The sequence below is a fragment of the Epinephelus fuscoguttatus genome, linkage group LG18 (genome assembly GCF_011397635.1).
Source record: "Epinephelus fuscoguttatus linkage group LG18, E.fuscoguttatus.final_Chr_v1".
Lineage (NCBI taxonomy): Eukaryota > Metazoa > Chordata > Actinopteri > Perciformes > Serranidae > Epinephelus > Epinephelus fuscoguttatus.
Genome location: NC_064769.1, coordinates 19727289 through 19748352, shown reverse-complemented (window position 1 = coordinate 19748352; position 21064 = coordinate 19727289). Strand labels below are relative to the sequence as shown.

The following is a 21064-nucleotide window of genomic DNA, read 5'->3' as shown; positions in this document are numbered from 1 at the left end:
TTTGCCTGCTGTTGCTTTAAAAATAAACATGATTTGAATAATATTTGTCTTTTGTGGAGTTTTTGTCATTGGTAAATCTGAAGTTATTAATTGTGCGTTGTACCTGGATTATGTTTATTACAACCAGGAGTTCTATTTTCCATTAACGAAGCTGCTTCTGTACCTCACCATCACACATTAGTTTGGATAATATATAAAGCCCTGAAAGTTAGTAATTGCTCTCATACTTCAGGGACGCATTAGGGATGGTCTGATGACTCTGGGGTTTTTCAGCAGCTGGTTTCCATGTCAGCATTTTAATATTGTGTGAGGATGAGAAGGGAGCCCTGTATGGACCTGTCAGGGGCAGAATAATATCAACATCCTGCTGACTTGTAGCTGCTCTGCTAGCGAGGCATTTTCATGTTCACAGGGGGAGAGCCCGGGGCCATCCATCTTCGATCCCTGTTTGTCCCTCTAAAAGAAGAAGCGGAGGAGTGTCGGGTAACAGAGCAATCTGTTCTGGATTGTAGCCGACACTTAAACACCCTGCAGACATTCAAGCTCTTCACGTCTTAACAAATTGTCAGACATTAACAGTGTCTTATGTACAGCAGTGGGGGGGTAACAATGCAAATTTACTACTGTAATATAATTACAGTAAGTACAGCTTTGTGGTAACACAAACTACAGCCTGTAGAATGACTATAAAGTTGATTCAACACACATTAAAAAAGAAGTTCTTGACCTTGGAAAAAAAGGTTGAGAAATCCGTCTCACCACAAGGTCCATTTAGTAACTGTCTCACAGCTTTCAGTCATGCAGGCATCATAATCTGCATCATCAGCAGATGCAGTTTACCAACCCAGACGAAAAGTCTGTAAACACTCAGAGACACTATTTTCAAGGTTTTTATATCATTCTTCTCCATTTGCACACACCGTCTTGTTCGCTCTGTTCCTCTGAAGCCCACTTACTCTCGCCTCCCCCTCCAGGCTCTGTGCTATGGGTGACCGGGCCTGTAGTGTTACTGGCCTTAATCTGTGGAATGCCCTTCCTCAGGGTCTGTGTCAGTGCACGTCACTTTCTTCATTTAAGTTGCAACTGAAAACTGAAAAGGCTGTTCTCAACTTTTTAGGTCAGCCTTTCCTGGTGTTTCATAGTATGTTTGATGAATATGTTCTTATCTGTAGGTAGCAGGGTCAATTATACAGCAGTGATATGTGTAACAAAGTCATATGTACATTTGTAATATTAAGTATTAGAATTACCTGACATGCTCTATAGTCAATATGTGGAATGTTTGATACTCTTCTGTACCCTACTTATAAAGGGATGTCTCCCACCTTCTCTCTCCCCTTTTGCTGTTGTACTCCATTGGTGAGGGAAATCGCTCTCGTAGTAATTTCTGTGTTTAAGTGCTGTTAAGCTATGTTTATAAGTTAATTTTATGCTAACATATTCATGTGTCACTTAATGTGTGTAGGGACTTGAGGTAATATGGTTGTAATTGACGAAAGATTTTGTTTTTACCTCTTGCTGCCAGTTGTCAGGAATAAATGGAGATCGGCTCGAAAGATATCCACGGTCTGTGCCTCTTCATATCAACACAATGCAACACAAAAACACTACAGTCCACTGGTTACATGTATATGCATTTCATTAAGATTTGTTATGTGATGACTGTCTTATTTTGGTTTTGTGAGGTGTCCTTGGGTGTCGTAAAAATACAAAAATGAATAAAAAATGTGTTATTACGTAGCCTTCCTGCTTTCCATGTAGCTGAAGTATGTTTTAGCATCAAAATGCTATTTTCCTAAACCCTCCTTTCTGCTATCAGACTGGCACCAACACAGAAAGGACTCAGTTGCAGGACTCAAAAACACGAGGTCTTTTATAAAGGTCGGTGCACAGTGAAACAGTTCAAAAATACAAACAAAACTTTCCAAAAGCTAGGGCCTGAAGCAGAATGCAAAAATGCAAAATATCTTATCAAAAACCAAGACAACACTAGGAAGAGCTGGCTGGAACATGTGCTCAAGAAAACTGAAAATGACCTGGCACAGACAAAGGGCAGCAGGTGGACTAAATACACACAGGAGGAGGGGTAATGAGGGACAGGTGGAACCAATCAGGGCGGGGCAGGTGATCACACAGTGGCAGGAAGTGAATTACCTGAAATGAGAGACAAGGGTGAGCGTCAAAATAAAGCAGGAAATACTAACAAAACTGAAAACAAGGAAGCAGATGCAACCTTAAATCAGCTGAACTAGACGTGCTACCCCAGTAAGCCCACAAGCTAACAGCTACTAGCAAACAATCAAGCAAGTTTTTAACCCGTACTTAATTTTTAAACCTTTTAAAGTGAGGAAACATAGTCAGCTTCATCATATAGACTAGTATCGTCTATTACAGCATGTTTGAAGAGTTAAGAAGGATTCCCAAAATCAAAACTCACTAACATGTGAATATTTCTTCCCTATATTACAACAGCGTTCCCCAATGGAGATCGGCTAAGAGATTGGACTTGAATCCTCTCCAGTGTCCGTTCTGTTGTGTTATTTTGAACCGTCTCCAGGTTTCCTTCAGGGATAATGTCTTAGATATTATGAGTTCACTTGTTTTTCCCGTGCCCCAGGACATCTGTGTAAACGACTTTGAGATTGGTCCTTGTGGGCTCATTTGATGTTTGTGTAAGCTTAACACAACTGCGTAACACTCTCTGGTGTGTGTATTTTTCTTGAAGATATTGAATCTATTTGTCACCTTCTGAGGATGCACCAGTTAAAGTGTTCAAAAGCCTGACAGCAGCGGCTTAATAGCTTTTTTATGTTTTGTTTTGGGTTTATATTTTTTTCAAAAAGCTGAAATCACTTGGGGTCTTACTTTTAAGACATTCTTCTTCATATAGAAACTTAAGTGACACTTGATAAGTAGTGTTTGTCCTTCCAAATAAATGGTTAAGGTTTGATGGGAACAATTGTTATGTCTGTAGTAATAAAGTTTTATTGGTCATAAAACATTTGTCTTTATATTATTTTAGGCATATTATAAGTTAAGTTAAGGGAATTAGTTTGAGGGAATATGATTCAACCTTGCAAACTAAATACTGTATATTGACTTATCAACTAAAATGTTATGATAATGATTGGTTAACACAATCCTTACATGTTTGTACAGTATATACACATATCGGCCACTTTATTAGGTACACTTGTTCAACTGCTCATTTATGCAAATGAATAATCAGCCAATCACGTGACAGCAACTCAATGTATTTAGGCATGTAGACATGGTCAAGACGACCTTCTGAAGTTCAAACTGAGCATCAGAATGGGGAAGAAAGGTGATTTAAGTGACTTTGAACGTGGCATGGTTGTTGGTGCCAGACAGACTGGTCTGTCAGAAACTGCTGATCTACTGGGATTTTCAGACACAACCATCTCTAGGGTTTACAGAGGATGGTCCGAGAAAGAGAAAACATCCAGTGAGCGGCACTTCTCTGGGTATAAATGCCTTGTTGATGCCAGAGGTCAGAGGAGTATGGCTGGTTCAAGATGATAGAAAGGCAACAGTTACTCAAATAACCGCTGGTTACAACCAAAGTCTGCAGAAGACCATCTCTGAACCAACAACACGTCAAATCTTGAAGCAGATGGGCTACAGCAGCAGAAGACCACACCAGGTGCCACTCCTGTCAGCTAACAACAGGAAACTGAGGCTACAGTTCACACAGGCTCACCAAAACTGGACAATAGAAGATTGGAAACACGTTGCCTGGTCTGATGAGTCTCGGTTTCTGCTGCCACATTCAGATGGTAGGGTCAGAACATGAAAGCATGGATCCATCCTGCCTTGTATCAACGGTTCAGGCTGGTGGTGGTGGTGTAATGGTGTGGGGGATATTTTCTTGGCACACTTTGGGCCCCTTAGTACCAACTGAGCATGGTTTAAACACCACAGCCTACCTGAGTATTGTTGCTGACCGTGTCCATCCCTTTATGACCACAGTGTACCCATCTTCTGGTGGCTACTTCCAGCAGGATAACGCACCATGTCACAAAGCTCAAATCATCTCAAACTGGTTTCTTGAACATGACAGTGAGTTCACTGTACTCCAATGGCCTCCACAGTCACCAGCTCTCAGTCCAATAGAGCACCTTTGGGATGTGGTGGAGCGGGAGATTCTCATCATGGACGTGCAGCCGACAAATCTGCAGCAGCTGTGTGATGTCATCATGTCAATATGGACCAACATCTCTGAGGAATGTTTCCAGCACCTTGTTGAATCTGTGCCACCAAGAATTAAGTCCTGAAGGCAAAAAGGGTCCAACCTGATACTAGCAAGGTGTACCTAATAAAGTGGCCATTGAGGGCATAATACTTTTTATTACAGTGTATATGTTTCAGTAGTCACACATTTTGGGAGAAACATTTCAAAAAAGTCTAAACATTGACTGTACTTTTACTAGATATGTGTGCCTTAGATATGGTACAAATGTTTTTTGGGGAAAAAAATATACAAATTTCAAAATGTTTCCAACTGAGACTTTAAACCAGCCAGTGTTTAGACACGTCTTCTTCCTGGACTGCATGTTATTCTTTAACTGAACAGATGTACATGAAAGTAATGTTCGACCTGCACCAGCAACAACATTAAAATGTTGCTCGCATGTTTTTCGATCAATATTTTAACACTAAGCTTTTAAATGGAACTTGTGAATGCACAACTTGTACTGTAGTATTTGTTCTTTTGTGACATTGCCAAAGAGTTTCACCGACCATTTCTCATTTCTACCCAGTTCAATCATCTCAAAGTGTCGGTGCAGATTTTTCAAAGAGATTACACTCCTTGTTTACTAAACCAACAGTCCAGCCAAGTCATTATGCATTGACCTGGTTATTCTTAGACATGGTGTGTGTGCAATGAGAGGCCACAAGTTACCACACACAGTGCTTCAGTGATGTAGGAGGCAGGGAGAATGTTTTCATTCATTTGCCCTTGTGTTTCTTCCTTCCTGTGGTTTGACCCCGGTACAAACTCTCTCACATCTTCCTTTTTAATGACAGGAGTTCAGCCAGCAGCACATAGCACTGTACTGCTGGCTCGCCATGTACAGTCGCAGTGGTGGAAGACGTACTCAGATCATTAGCTGAAGTAAAAATACCAATAAAACAATGTAAAAATACAGTTGAGGTTTAATTACTTAATATATAGTTAGGCTGTTGAGTATAGTGTTCCAAACGTAGGGGTCGGCCCCCTCTACAGGGTCACAAGATAAATCTGAGAGGTTGTGAGATGATTAATGGGAGAGGGAAGGAGAAACGCAAAGTTCTGCAACACATATCTGTTCCCATTTGTGGGACTTTTCTCTCATCTTTGATTTTTTTTTTTTTTTTGGAATGTGATAATTTCACCTCTCTGGGCCTCGCACAGTTATTTAACAAAGACCATGTGAGAAGTTTTAAAAGAAAATCTCTCCGGTGGGACTGCTAAAGACTTACATCTGAAACATGGCAAGGGGCCCCAATCACACACTGCTTGTTTTTCCTTTTTCTTTTTGTGTTGTAAATGGTCAGGGACTAAAAGGGCAGTGAACTACTGGTTTAATCTTTAACAATGCATTTTATTTTCTATGTTATTATGTGGGATTTTTGTGTGGGGGTAAAATCATAAGTAGAAAAGTAACTAACTATAGCTGTCGAATAAAAGTAGGGCAGCACGTAGTACAGTATTTATCCTCTAGATCAGAGCCAACCCACCAAAGAGTCCAATTAAGCCTACTGGATGACTTCCCACACCATATATTGATGCACTTGTGAAGGCTAAGAGGTGCCAGGTTTCAGGAGCAGGTTTAACAGTGAGTAGCTACTGCTTCAGATGCTTTTCACCCTGACCAGAATTCAGATCTCAAAACGTTTGATTTGTAAATGGTTTGTAAGGCAGGGGATAACTTAATAACCTGCCTCCTCAGTATCCTCCACTTTAGTTTGGTATGGTGATGCCAGCATTGCCAGTTTCATTACTGGTAGACTGACTGTGGAATATTTGAAACACATTGTTGAAACTGCACTTATTTTTCTTGGGACATCTCAGGCTGTTCATCGTCTTTTGTAAGTGGATGAGTGTTTTCAGAATGGATTTGCTTCACACTTAAAAAAAAAAAGCCAAACATTCGAAGGTGCTGTTCTTTATAGGTTATTATGCAATGGTTTTACTGGTCCGACCCACTTGAGATCAAATTGAGCCGTATGTCACCCATGAACTAAAATGAGCTTGACATCCCTGCTCTAGATTGTATTGGAGTGAGAGTATAAAGTAGTAAAAACCAAATTACACAAGCAAGCACGTTCCAGTACAGTATGAATTCAGATTAATAATGCAACATGCAATCAGCGAATAAATTATGATGTATTATTATAGTTTAAGATAAGACTTTGTTGATCCTTGGGGGAGGAAATCCATCCACAAGCCAGCAGTATATAAAATAATTAAAGTTAGCTCCACCTGCACCAGCTGCAGCATCAAAGAGATGTGGACACCTTAATGCATAAATAATTATTATCCATAATGTGATGCACATTCCCTGGAAATGGACCTGCATAATAAGTCCTTTTGGTACTTGAGGTATATTTTGATGCTTACATTTGACTTCTTACTTGTACCAGAGTATTTCAACACTGTGGTATTTCTATTTTTACTTCAGTAAAATATCTGGGTACATCTTTCACCACCGATATTTTTTTCTTTTTATCATTGCCTACATTATATAATATACTTAGCAGTTTGCGGATGTGCCAGTTTATGACAAACTGTTTAACTCCTTCAGTCAGACACACACTAAGCACCCGACTGCTCTTTTTGAAAGCATACACACTCCATCTAGTGGCACTTGCTGGCAGCACAGAGCAGCACCGGATGGAGACTCACGGTGGGGCCTGTCTGTACGTGAAACAGCTGAATGTTTTTGTGAGCTGGAATCAAATCCTCCTGTGCTGACTGAAAGTATCTGGCCTCTGCGGGAGCACAGAAGAGGACATTTGATAAGTATGTGCAGGATTCATGAGAAAGCCAGAGTTGCGGGGGGGGGTTGCATGAAGTGAGCACACGTTGCTGAGGCTTCCCAAGAAGGTCATTGCAATAATTAGGAGTTTCCAAGGCAGCCAGATGAATTTACGTAGGAGTAATGTTGAAAGGATTGAGATCAAATACACAAGTTGTGATTTTGTTTGTTCATGTGTTTGACTGCATCTGGCATGTGTGTGCTTGTATGAGAAAGACTCGTTTGTATATGTGTGTTTGGGAAAGGGGGGCTGTGAGGTGTTTGGGGGGGTAATCACTCTTTTTGTGTTTTTTATTGCTCATGTTTCACAATCCTGGAGACAGATATGTGTTGGACTCTCTCCCAGAGAAGCCAATAATTGTGGCACAGAGTTTAAACTTGTCATCTGGTTCTCATCCAAAACTTAAGTTGTAAAGTCAACTGACCGTAAGTCATTCACCGGATGTGCAGGAGATCCAAAATCATCCCAAAGAAGGTGTCAAGTTGTAGTTTTGCTTTCCCATTTGTTGCAACATTTGTTTTCCCACCTCAGAAAAACACATTTTCCAGTAAATACGTGAATATTTATCAGTCATTTGGATGATGTGTTCGGCTTTATCAGAGACTGCATGACTTGAAGCAGAGTGGATGAATTGGATTCCAGCGGAGTTGTGCAATAGGGTGAACATGGGAGGCAGCTGTGAGAACAAAGCACAGATGCTAATGGGAGACAGTGTGGGAAGAAAATGAATATTCAAGAGTGTGTGTTCACTCAATGAGCCAAAGAATCTCAGGCGTGTGCGGAGCTGAGGCGCTTCGGTGGTCCATTAATCAGAAAATAAATCAGTAACAACTTTGATCATTTAGTGTCTAAACGTAAAAGTAAACCTGCCAAACATTGTCTGGTTCCAGCTGCTTTTCACTGCTGTGAATGGACTTCAGGGAAGAAGGAGACATCTTGTGTCAAACTTTTTTTTAAATGAAGCATATTTCTATATTAATTGGATTTCCCAATGAGGAGGGAAGAGCAGATGTAATTTAAAGATTTTTTAACAACAAAAAACACTGTTTTCCAACTTTTTTATGGCTTAAAGGGACAGTTCACCCCAAAATCAAAAACACATATTTTGCCTCTTACCTGTAGTGCTGTTTATCAGTCTAGATTGTTTTGGTGTGATTTGCCGAGTGTTGGCGATATCATCTCTTGAATGTACTGGAACTAGATGGCACTCGACTTGTGGTGCTCAAAGTGCCAACAAAAAATATTTGAAAAACTCAACAGCAATGTCTCTTTCCAGAAATCATGACCCGGTTACTCAAGCTAATCCACAGACCTTGTTGTGAGAACTATTTTCTACCAAACTACCAAACTACACCCACCAACGGTATCACCACAGAAGGAAGTGTTCGCCTACTCATGTGGCTCATCACAATATCCCTCCGCTCTATCCTCTATCCTTGATCACTTGATTGGGAAATTGATTGACACCTGCCATCTTGAAAGACATCTCAATTCACTAAATGCACTCTAAGGAGTCGAGGAGTCAAGGAGAGAGGAGACTTTCGGAGGGATATATGAGTGCAGCCTTCGAGCGAGCGTTTTACTGACTGATACACCCCCCCAAACAGATATCAGTTATTGACTGGATAGTGCAGCACTGCAGCTGATGAAGCCCTCTGACAACTGATCCACCTGCCGCCATCATCAGAAATGGATGTTGGAAAAGAAGTCTCATTCCTCTAAAGGCATACTTCCTTGGTTCATCTCTTCTCGCATCTCATCCTTGCATCTGTCCTCTGTGTCTTGCAAAGGTGGAGCTAAGACACGAGGAAGAGAGGCTCATGACAGCACACAAACATTAATAGCGTTCTCCTCAGCTGAGCTGTAATGCTAGCTAGCTCAGTGGTGCTAGGTGAGCTAGCAGTAGATGCACAACTCCTTCTGCACGGTGATACAGTTGGTGGGTGTAGTTTGGTAGAAAGAAAATAGTTCCTACATGAAACTGCTCACAACAAAGTCTGTGGATTATCTTAAATAAGTGGGTCATGATTTCTGGAAAGAGACATTGCTGTTGAGTTTATCAAATGTTTAGATATTCATTTATTTATTGATGCTTTGAGCAGCAGCCAAGTAGCATCTAGGTCCATTATATTCAAGAGAAGGCAGACCTCTCAACACATCTCCAACACACTAAAGCAAACTAGATTGTTTAACAATGAACACTGAAAAATTCAAACCGATAAAAGTTTCAGCCAATTGCAATCTGAAATCTTACATATTATTCCTTTAATAAACAAGACAATAACTATTATCTCAGGGTACAAATATGTGGATAATCAACAATGTCCGAAACACACAGATCACAAAAACAAAAACCTTCTGCATCATGGTTTAGGTAGGTTTAGGTAGACCACTCACACAGTCTATGAATGGGTCCTTTCGTAAAATTTGTTAATGGAGCTGTTAAGGGTGCATCTGATTTTTATTCCTGCTTGATGTTCTGCATCACATCTTTGATCCATTGGAGAGGTTACATCCTTCAATTTAAATGGAATTGAGCACAAACACATTCTTTCACCTGCCTTTGTGATAATAATAATAATAATAATAACAATAATAAATCAATTTTATATAGCGCCTATAGTGTCGGGCAGTACAGATACTTTGGTTTTATTTAAGCAGGTTTTAACAAATCCATCTCTGACATTTCTGTCTGCACTGAAACACAGTGAAGGGGAATGAAATTATGTTTGTGGTGCTAACAGCGTTGGAAAATTACATTTAAAAACATCAACATCTTTTTTTTTAAGTGTCCCTATTTCTCTGGATAATCCACAGAGCTCTCTGCCAACAGTTTTTATTTCCTCAGTAGAAAGTAGATCCAATGAAAACTGTCAGCGGATAATCTGTAGTAACTGGGACACTGTTTCTCCAAAGACACCTTGCTGCTGATTTTGATACATGTAATTTTTTGATGCCGTGAACACCACATGAAATCCTTTTAACTTGACCCCTTTCCTTCACTTCAACCAAGCTTTAGGACTGACACCCTATATGACACAGAACTATCAGCTTGTTCTCTCCAGCTGTTGGTAGTTTGGTTGCGAAGATGACAGTGAAGTGTGAGCCAACCTCTGAGGATAGAGGGTGTACTCTTTGCACACACACACACACACACACACACACACATATGCTGTTTTTTACTCTTTCAGTGCTTATCCTAAGCCTAACTAGAAGAAGAGACAGACTTGATGTGATCAACAAAGAGAACAAGCCCAGTGGGCGAGCCAAATTATACATATAAATATTAAATCTGTCAGGCTTACCCACATATAAACAGTGAGATAAACATCTGTCCTACTAAATAGAAATAACAGCAGTGGTCCTCCTCTCAGTCTCTCATAATATTCTGTTTCCCGTCCAGTCTTGACCCACCAGCAGTGTGGGAGTTTTGTTTGTATCAACCCTCGTTCCTTCATTTTCCCTGCACATTTGTTTGTTTGTCATTCAGCTGTGCCGACAGAGTGTCAGTCCCCTCTCAGGCTTCACAGGGAAAATAAAATCCTCTTCTACATCGCTGGCTTTTTGACAACACATTCAAAGTTTTAAGTGGAAGAAGTGGCCTTCTTGTGCCAAGAGAAATGTTAAGGAGCATTTTTCTATCAGCTACTACAGAGAGGATTCAACTCATGATTATATCTATTGCTGATTGAGAGCTTGTTTTAAAGGGACAGTTCACCCTCAAATCAGAAACATATTTTTCCTCTTACCTGTGGTGCTATTAAGGAGGTTTTTACCGGGAGCTGAATTGTCCACGAAGGTCTCATCCTCTCCAAAACAAACGGACCAGGGGTCTTATTTATAAACATTGCTGAAAGAAGTGTATGCCACCTCCCACGGAAAAAATGCAATCTATAAAAACAGATTTGATGGGAGAAACTTATGATTACGAACATTTTGGAGACAGGAATTTGGTGACGATGATGGTGAGGTAGAAGCCTGATTGTAGAAATATTTTTTGGCACACAACATTTCTGGCTTTTGTCCGTATGTACGTTTTTAGTATGGATCCTACGCACTATTTTATAAATGAGACCCCAGGTGATTAAACCAGTAATAACACTGAATAAATCAGTTTCACAAATGAAAGTTTCTCCTATGCTGTTAAACTCATGGCGGATGGTCCACTCGCCAAGCACCTGCTAATGTGTGCTTGCATTTCTTCTCTGATAACTTAAGATCCAGACATTTAGGAGGTTTTCACTGGGAGCTGAACCATCCACACAATGGACCCAGTGATTTAAACTGGTAAAGCATCTTTGCGTATAAAAACAAATTTGTGATATTGTGATGCTGCTCGTTGTGGAGGGGCTGCTCACTACAATGGCTGGTGCAAAAACTTGACAAATGCAAATGGCCCTCAAGAGCCAGTGTTTGGTTTGTCTGTTCTGGGCTACTGTAGAAACATGGTGGACTCCGTGGACGAGGACCAGCTCCCTTTGTACATATAGAAGACTCATTCAAAGATAATAAAAACACGATGGTTCTTATTTTCAGGTGATTATACACAAAAGAAAACATACTTATTATATTACATTCCATTTCTGTGTTGTAATTTAGGTTAACCGACCCTTTCAGATAAAGTCACGTCTACATATAACCCTCTGGTATTTTGTCTCCATGCTTCCAGTGTGAGAAAGAGTTTGCACACTTTCACCCTCCAATACAACTTTGATGTTTTGAACACTGTGTGGAGAGTATTCAGGCCAAATCTAAAGCTCCAAAGTGTGTCACGGGTGGCCCGGGGGCCTCCACAGATCTTTTAATGTGGTTGTGTGAAATAAAATCAACATAGTAGGGTCACTGTTTGATGTACTGGAAATGGCAGAGAATCTAAACAGACTCAGGCTGCAGCATAATGCAGCATTGGCATCATTACGATCCCTCAACTTTAAAAACTTCAGTGCAGTTTTTTTTGTTTCCTGCTCCTGTGCTGCAACAGCTGCATAACTTATAAGCTGTGTGTGATTTCAGCAGCATTATAAAGTAAGAGCATAATGAACAGCATGAGCAGCTTCACTCCCCTGCGGCTCAGTTATGTCTGGATGATAATAATGCTGTGGCAGCGCTATCTACTGCCCCCTGCGGGCTCGCAGCGGTACCGGCCATGTAACGGAAGAACACCCCCTCTAATCTCCTTACTGCAGACAGCAGCCGTGTGCGCGCGCATGCACAGTCACCAGCATGCACACACGCACAGACAGGCTAAATATGGCGGTAAATAAGATTGTAGACGCATTTACTTTTGGTACAAAACAAACAGAAATAGCACTGCATGTGTTGCTGCAGAGGATCTGAGGTTTTGTGTCCTAGGATTGAAGTAAGAACGTTAAATACTCATTTATTCCTCAAGATGATTTTAAAAACACATTTTTTGCAATTAAATCAATAGTGCAGAATATTTTATTGAAAGCATATGAAATAAAAAAAATAATATTAAAGGATAAAAAATGGAAATAACTCGATTATAATATTTTACTCAAGTGCGATTTAGCTATGTTTTTTATTTAATTATTAAACACAAATGTTGCTGAAACATAGGACAAACCGAGGCTGTGACTATAGCATGATGGTCAGGCTCACACATGCGTCTTTACGCACGCCACCGAACGCCCACTCCGGTGATGTGTTAAGGCGGATTGGCTGCTAAAGATACCAGCGCCTGCGTGCGCTCCGTGGTTGGCTGCGGCTCTCTTGGCCATTACGTTATGCTTACTCCACACACACAGGCAGCTGGAGAGAGGGAAGACGTAATGGTTTGATTCCCTGTGCACTTGCAATGGTCGTCGTTCTGACATTACTCGGCAGATTCCTCAAACGGAAGGTGCAATGAAGGTACGTGATGCAACTGCGGTCCGTGTGCGGTGGGGATTCACTTCCGATGCAGATTTCGTGTGATTTACGCACGATGTTGCACCAAGAGGCAGGGGATACCTCCATCCTAATGTCAATTAAATATGTTTGCGTGCACTCAGCTGTAATTACATCAACAGGCTTGCGTTTTAATGCAGCATTCACAGTTAACCGGACGCCAGATATTATAACGCCGCTGCCCTTTCAGCTCGGTCAGCCTGATTTTTATTTTCCCGGCGAGCTCACCAGCCTGGGAATGCTTTTCCTGTCGCCCTGATAAACAGTAGGTACAGTGTGCAGGCTTTTTAATGAGCCCGCTTTGACCCCAGTGTGATAGTTCAGTGGACTAAAGCCGCTGGAGCGATGTCCATTCATCGTCAGGCTTTTAATCCAGTCTAATGAGATAGAGGCTGCGGTCAGAGAGTGAGGGAGTGCGGGGATGTTTGGGAGACGTCTCGGTGTGCAGAGAGATTCACCTCTCAGGTCCGAGCTGTGTCAGGAGTCTCCTTCCTCTTCCTTCGTGTGTGTGTGTGTGTGTGTGTGTGTGTGTGTGTGCTGTGTAGCAGAGGCAGGCTGCAGCAACACACAGGGAGGAAAAGGTGATGATGCTGTCTGGCAGCTCGAGCTCAGGACGGATAACGATGAGGATGATGGCGATGATGTCATTGGTGCTCTGGTGGCGGCAGGTTTGTGGTGACAGTCACGGTGAGAGGTGAGGTGCAGGCAGGACTGCCGCTACAACCATCATCATCATCACCATCATCATTAGAACTGTGTACACATAATGAAGAACAGGCTAATCACTTGTTGTTGCAGCCACACTGAAGCTGATTGGATGCTTCTTATTTAAAGCTGACCACATGCACCAGTGAGGACTCTGCAAGGTGGATGTCCTCATTTTGCAAATAAAAAACCTCTCTTATTGCTAGAGTTGCAAAGTAACTAAGTACATTTACTTCCAAATATTTTAGCTAAAGCACTGTTTTGAATTACAGGTGTACTGTTTCACAGTGAAATACTGTGATTCGTGTGCCGAGTCAGAGGGTTTCCCCAAGCAGCTGCTGCAAGCTAAAAAGCCGGCTTCTCAGCTCTGGCTGCTCAGGTATATTTATATCTAAATGTCATAACATTTCTAGAGTTAAGGGTAGGGATGGGAATTGGTAAAAACAAATTAAGTGATACCAGTGCCATTATAGATTCTGATTATCAGTACGATTCTTTGTTGATTTCCTTGTTGATTCCTGAACAGTTTTCTGTATGGTCTGTTCAGCGTCAACACAACTGCTTTATTGTCTCAACATAGTGATGAAACAGTAGAGAAAATACATGCATGTGACTCAGATGTGCAACATCTGCATGGCGCTAATGTTATCATAACATGTTTACCCTATGTGATGGACGTGCTGATTACATGGGAAGAAGTGACACCAGTGTGTGTGAGTGTCAACATCGTGGCATTCCTGGACTTTAATCTATGTTGCATAGATCGATGTCTGAGCATATTGTTGGTGTTTCCATCTGTACTTGAAATGATCATTTTACAGACCTTACAAGCAGCACTGTAGTCATCCTTTGCAAAATGAAGCCACGCTTTGGACTGTTTCTTCCTCTCCGCCATGACACATTCTCGTTGAAAGTTTCCAGCAGCGTAGGGGTGATAGTATTGTGATATTTTTTGTGGCAATCTCGTGTCGTCCCACAGTGCCAAGTATCGATTTTTTTTTTATTTATATGAATTATTAATATTACAGATACAAATTAAACTAATGTAGCCTACTGGAATTATACGATCAACTGCCTTTTCACTGCACAAAAACAAAGTGGCTGAAGTGAGATGAACAGACTGAAACTTTATTAAACAGATGTTGGCAAAGTTTTCCTTTGGGGACATCAGTTACAGTTGGAAAAAGTAATATATCACAATACTCAGCATATAACGACATATTAGAAATTGGAATGATATCATGTTGTGACTTAGGTTTTGTGATAATATTGTATCATGGATCCTCTGGTGATTCCCAAAAACATAAAAAACAATGAGTTTGACGTTGTTGTTTTGCTACATGCAGCTATCAGAAAACAAATCATGTTGTTTGGAAGAGTGTTTCCATGTCAATATGTGTCTCCCCTCCACCTTAACCTGACCAAAAACCCTTAGTCCTAACCCTAACCACTACGCAGTAACGGGGGAAACACTATTTGAGGCAGGGAAGCTTTGATACAACATCAGCATTGATGAAAAGATCAGACAGTTTGGAACTACTTCTCAACTGTACCAGTTGTCAATTCCCATTCCTGATTTAGGGAAAGATAAATTTACAGGCCTGAGAAAGCTATGTCGGCCTTTAATTTTGTTCAAATAAGCTATTCCCTTTTCAAATACACCATATGTTTTGGAGTAATGCCACCCTTCTGTGTAGATTTGCAACAATTGATCAATTAGTTGTCAACTGTTATAGTAATGGCTAACCAATTTGATCATCAATTAATTGCTTTGAGTACATTTTTAAAGGAAAAAAAGATTTCCGCACACTTACATCTATGCAGTGTTTCATTTTATTGCTGAGCTTTCGGTCTATTCAACCTTCATCAGAGCATGCATGAGGCAACAATGGATAGGCTGGTAAAAATAACCAATCTCAGTCTAATCACTGGCTGTATGCAATACACCTGTGTGCAACCCTGGTGGTGGGAGAAGTCAAATTCTCTGATTCCATCTTCTTAAACGTGAATATTTTCTGGTTTCGTTACTCATCTGTGACAGTAAACTGAATCTATTTGGGCTGTGGACAAAGCAAAGCAATTTGAGGACATCATCTTGGGCCTTGGGAAACACTGATCAACATTTTTCTCCATTTTCTGACATTTAATAGACCAAACAACGACTCAGTTAATCAAGAAAATAAACGAGAGATAAATCAAGAATGAAAGTAATCAATAGTTGCTGCCTCTGTGTGGATTTTAATTCACTGTTGGGCATTTCAGGACAAAGAATAATTAGTATTCTTGTCCAAAAAGTAGGATTCCAGAAGTCTCAAATTAATGCAGACAACAATGGAAAAAAACAAAGGCACTGTTTTTAGGTGAAATAATCTTATATGCTTGTTCTGGAGCATAGGCAATCCAACAGATCAATGATTCTAGGTCTGTATCACGGTCTGAGAAACACTTATAAAACTAATATAATTTAGTCTAATGTGTGTTGGTCTGTGATATTGCCTATGGTCAGGGAGGAAATATGGCAACATAATACCTGTCCAAACAGCCATCAGAGCCAAGTAGTGCTTGTTTCTTCCATTACAACCCATTTAGTCTTCTCACATTCATAAACACATATTTAAAGTTTGCATATTTCTTCTTCAAAACTAGAGAAACTATGACTGGCTACTCTATTTGCAGAACTCCCTCCACAACACTGCATAGAAAAATATTTTATATAATATTAAACTATTTCTAGAACGGGGTTGTACATGTAAAACCTACAGGGAGCTCATTAAATATGGTGCAGTGAGGAGAATAAACATGCCAGCGGTGTATGAAGCCTTTACAGTCTCTACAATGTGTTGTCAGTTCGGGCTGTGATCACATAATAACATTATTATCTGATGCTCAAACTCAATGAAAAGTAGCTTCAATCACAACAATGCAATGATGAAGTAACACTGACACATTCTTCACAATGAATATTTCACTAAAGTATGTTTTCTGCAGTCATTTCAATACTTTTGTACGAGTTTAAATGCAGTAGGGCTAAAGTTTGAATGCTGTTTGACATTATTGTGGAGGACAAGAGCACAGAGGTGCTTAACTCCTGGTGGACAGTGAAGCATCGCTCCCTGTGTCCCAGGGAAACAAAATGGACGTGATGTTTTGTTGACTAATCTGGTTTAAATTGAAAAGCAGCTTTTCTGCCCCTGTGGAACGGACGGTGTTAGCCGAATTGTGTAAGCATACTTCTCAAATCGGGGAAAGACCGCTGCACAGTACGAGTTATCGATGCCATTTTAATCAGGGATGGACCCATGACTTGATCTGTGACATATACTTTCTATTCAAAATCCTCTTATCGTTTCATTTTCAATCCATCGTGGATGCAAATACAAATCTCTCATGAAATGATAAGATGTAGCACTGATGTCGCAGTGGATCATGATTATTTCAAATGAGACTGGACGCACTCATGACTCACTCTTCTAAAGTAGGTGAAGAAGTCTGAAGCTATAAAGAGAGTCCAGAGGGCACGGCAGATTTCTGTAAAATAGTCCAGTCATGTTTTGTTATTGCAGGACGATCTCCGCAGCAGTCTTTATCTGTTTGTATTTCTGCACCAGAAGTGTTCTTCAGGCTAAATCCTCCTCTGCCTTTGGAGTAAACTGTTTAAATCTGTCATTTTGCAGACACAAATCCAAACTTAGCTGGTAGCAGCTTGAGTTTTCCGTGCGTGTCTCTCCAGACTATTTGAGTAATGCCTCATTTAGATGAAATATCACCGTTATCCTCGTCGTTTTTAGACAAATAACGAAAGACGATAATGAATTAGTTTATTTTTCAGTGGCGACATTACTCTCCGGTGTCAGCAGTGAGGAGCTCACTTTTCACAGTAGGAGTGACATTTGCAGTTGATGCCAGAGAAAAAAAGGGAGGGAAAGATTAAACGGAGAGAAAGAGGAAATGAAATACGATAGAGAGACAGTGGATGATGGATGGATCGTCAGTGATGACCCTCTCTAAAACTGTTTCACAGTGCATGGGTGATTACACTGAAAACCATCGTAATGCTGTCTGTTTGGTATATCTGTATACTGATGCTTGCAAATGCATGTGCTAGGGACAGACAATATGAAGATAAATACCATGAGCTGATCGGAGATTTGGTCGTACCATTCATACAGATGGAGCTATCCACGCATAATCTCTAACAGAACACAGTGGAGCCTGTTGCAAATCAGTGAGCTGGACCGCTTCACAGCGATAATGGATTTACAGGAATTTTGCATCAATTTGATGAAGTACTTTAATTTTTCAGGTGTGATTTACTAAAAACATTCCCATCTTTTTATTGTTTCTCAATTCTAATACCAGAAAATGTTGTGTCATGATGTTCTGCGAACCACTATCATGACATGAGGTTACACACACCCTGATAGAGATTTGTCCCTATCATGCTATCATGGGCGGCGCGGCTCAGAAGGTAGAGCAGGTTGTCCACTGATCGGAGGATCGGCGGTGTTGAAGTATCGTTGAGCAAGATACTGAACCCCAAATTGCTCCTGATGGCTGTTCCATCAGTGTGTGTGTGTGTGTGTGTGTGTGTGTGTGTGTGTGTGTGTGTTAAAAACTGAGTAGCAGATGGCACCTTGTATGGTAGCCTCGGCCACCAGCGTATGAACGTGTACGTGAATGGGTGAATGTGACTCGTAGTGTAAAGAGGACTTTGAGTGGTTGGAAGGCTAGAAAGGTGCCATACAAGGTTCGTTTACCATCCACCCCTAGCTTTGACTCCAGAAATTTAGTGCTGAACTTCCAATACGCGGGGTCTTGAGGTGGATTTGAAAAGAACAATATAAATAAAAGCAGCAGGGGCAGAGATATCCTCAATTTTAGTCCTGTTGTATAAGGAAAAACTGGATTATACATTTTCATCAAATGCCACACCTTCTGTTTGTAATGCAGGCTTCTTGTTAAAAATTTGAAGGCTCAAATCCAAGCTGGAATAACGTCATCAGCTGAAATGAACCCAAAATATGGTTTATGCCCACCAGAGGGTCTTGGTAGGAGCCTCATGCACTAGAAAATGATGTAATCACCCCTTTCGCGTCGAGCGTCAATGCTGGAAGTTGTTGTGGCGCTAGGTTATGCACCTCCAAATTTTTTTAACTAGGCGCCCACTGAGAGAGCTGTGCTTTTCAATTCAACAGGGAGGAATGTCCGAAAAGGTTCGCTCGTAAAGACATCTGTATGACTCTTTACTGAGAGACCACAGGGACAGTTAAATGACCTTAAAGGAAATGGCCACTTTAGAATGAAAATACAGACAGTACTTACTGACCTTCATGCTGACAAGAAGTCCACTGTAGTTTTCTAATCCACAAAACTTGTGTGAGTGAGCCTAGCTGATTGCTAGTGGTGGTGCTAGTTCTCGAGTCTCGCGGGAGTTGCCGTGTAAACACAGCACGCCTGTAGGGCAGGCTAACTGACCACGGTGAGAAATTATGTTATAAAAGTGGAGTAAATTACAACTTTTCAAGTCAATTTTGCATGGCGCAGCTTCAGGGCACTTGGATTACGACGGACGAGCTGTTCTGATGTTTTTGAAATGCATTAGAGTCTTATTACATTTTCAAAATGTGGGTTCCATGCACTTCAAGTGTAGCTGTTATTCTGGCGGTACCCCGAACGAGTTTTGTGGATTAAAAAACTACACTGGACTTCTTGTCGGCACGAGGGTCAGTCAGCACTGTCTGTATTTTCATTCTAAAATGGTCATTTCCTTTCAGTCATTGGGGACAAATATTCCAACACACTGGGGAAAAAAGTGGCGGAGACAAAGTGATATAAAATCATTTTGACTTTGGGGTAGGTGACAGTTATAATTACAGTACACAAATGCAATGTTTGGCGGTACATTGGTGGTTACTACCGTTGCGAGGCAGCCTACTTTTTTGGTAATGTTCTTCTAGTAACATTCGTTGACTTCCTGCTTATCATCAGAATATTTCATTTGTGTACCACCTGATGTTTTGAAGCATAGTGTAACAAACAACGTGTTGCACATAAACGCTTCTGATCATGTTTGTAGCTTGTGTGCCAGCTACAGAGGCCTGTGCCACGATGTCTCGTGCTATTATAAATGAAGCTTAATCATCAGAGGTATTTTGTCCGACTTTAGAAATCTCCACCAGAACCACAAAAGACATTACAACTGTTTTCACAGGCTGTGTAGTACTGTTTGCGATGACTGAACTCCATGTGTATAATCAGTGCATTGCCCCTTTAATCACATTAACGTCGTCATTGTTTTCATTTGTTGATGAAATACAAACCACCAGCAGCAACTTTTCAGATAAATCAGTAGATACACAAAGTTACTTGATGTTGTTTTCTCTCTTGGTGTCAGACTGGTTTTCAGTTCTAGTTAAACAGTCCAGTCCCCACATCATGACCCATTTAGGCCCCATCCAGGCTCCCGTCCCATATGGTTACACTTGTCTGTGTGGATGCAATTTTTAAATTTCTTATCCTCAAAAGTAATTTTATGAGGTCAGATCACGGCACCACTCGAAGCCTGAACATTGCTGATTTTCCTCCCTTTTGGATTTTTCTATTTAAATCTGTGCCTCAGTAACTGTTTGCTGCTCTCCCCCTCTCTCCGTGTTTGTGTTTGTCTGTGTGCACACTGGGGCTGGGCTGTTTTCTGACCCTATTTGATGTTGAGGATCCAGCAGCAGTGTGAGAAATATCTCAATTATTTGGCTCAGACCTGACACCCAAGAGTGTCCTAGGTGATTGGAATAACACAAACACAGTGCTCCCAGAGGTTTATCTCGAGTGATGGAGCTGTCAAGAGAATATAAAAGATAAAAGTAAAATCAAAACAAAGTAGCACATGTGATGTTTGCACTTGTCTCTTGTTTGTTCGGGACTCCCTGCCTGCAGAGCTTACAGTGTGCTAATTGAAGTGACAGAGGGACCTCGTGCTGCTGGCTCAAAGCCAGATAAGACTGTTTTGGTGGCCAGACTGCAGCGGCTCCTCATCCTCATGCCTGAGAATGCAGTTAATATTCCCTTTTAGGGGCTTTCACACCCATATGAGGAGAGGCTGCATCTAACCCGGCAGACTTTTTAGCAGCTGAACATCAGGTCAAGTTTACGCCACGGGCAAATAATTCAAGTTGTTATGCATCATGGTTTTATTGTGCACATGAAGCTGGAGGAGTCGGTCACGATAAAGTGAGCTGCTTGTGGTGGATTTAACTGAGGTTTAGATGAGAAATTCACAAAATATTAGTGCTGAAACTCTACAGAAAAGTATTCACAATGATTTTGGTCATTTATTAAACCTTTAAGGCATTTATAAAACAATAATACCAGACATTCACCACTTCCTGCTTCTCAAATTCAAGGGTCT

At 40.9% G+C, this 21064-nt stretch overlaps 1 protein-coding gene across 4 annotated transcripts in view; it reads left to right on the top strand.

The window, feature by feature from the left end:
- The first annotated feature begins 5759 nt into the window (after window positions 1–5759).
- rnf34b (ring finger protein 34b) overlaps window positions 5760–21064 on the top strand; it is a 36549-nt gene continuing 21244 nt past the window's right edge. For 2 of the 4 annotated variants that reach the window (XM_049604789.1, XM_049604788.1), the window contains exon 1: window positions 12735–12918. In XM_049604789.1, the coding sequence (XP_049460746.1) occupies window positions 12913–12918 (6 nt within the window). In that variant the 5' untranslated portion in view covers window positions 12735–12912. Of the gene's footprint in view, window positions 5841–12734; window positions 12919–13931; window positions 14039–21064 lie in introns of those variants that run through there. The other 2 variants (XM_049604792.1, XM_049604791.1) reach the window with 2 other exon arrangements.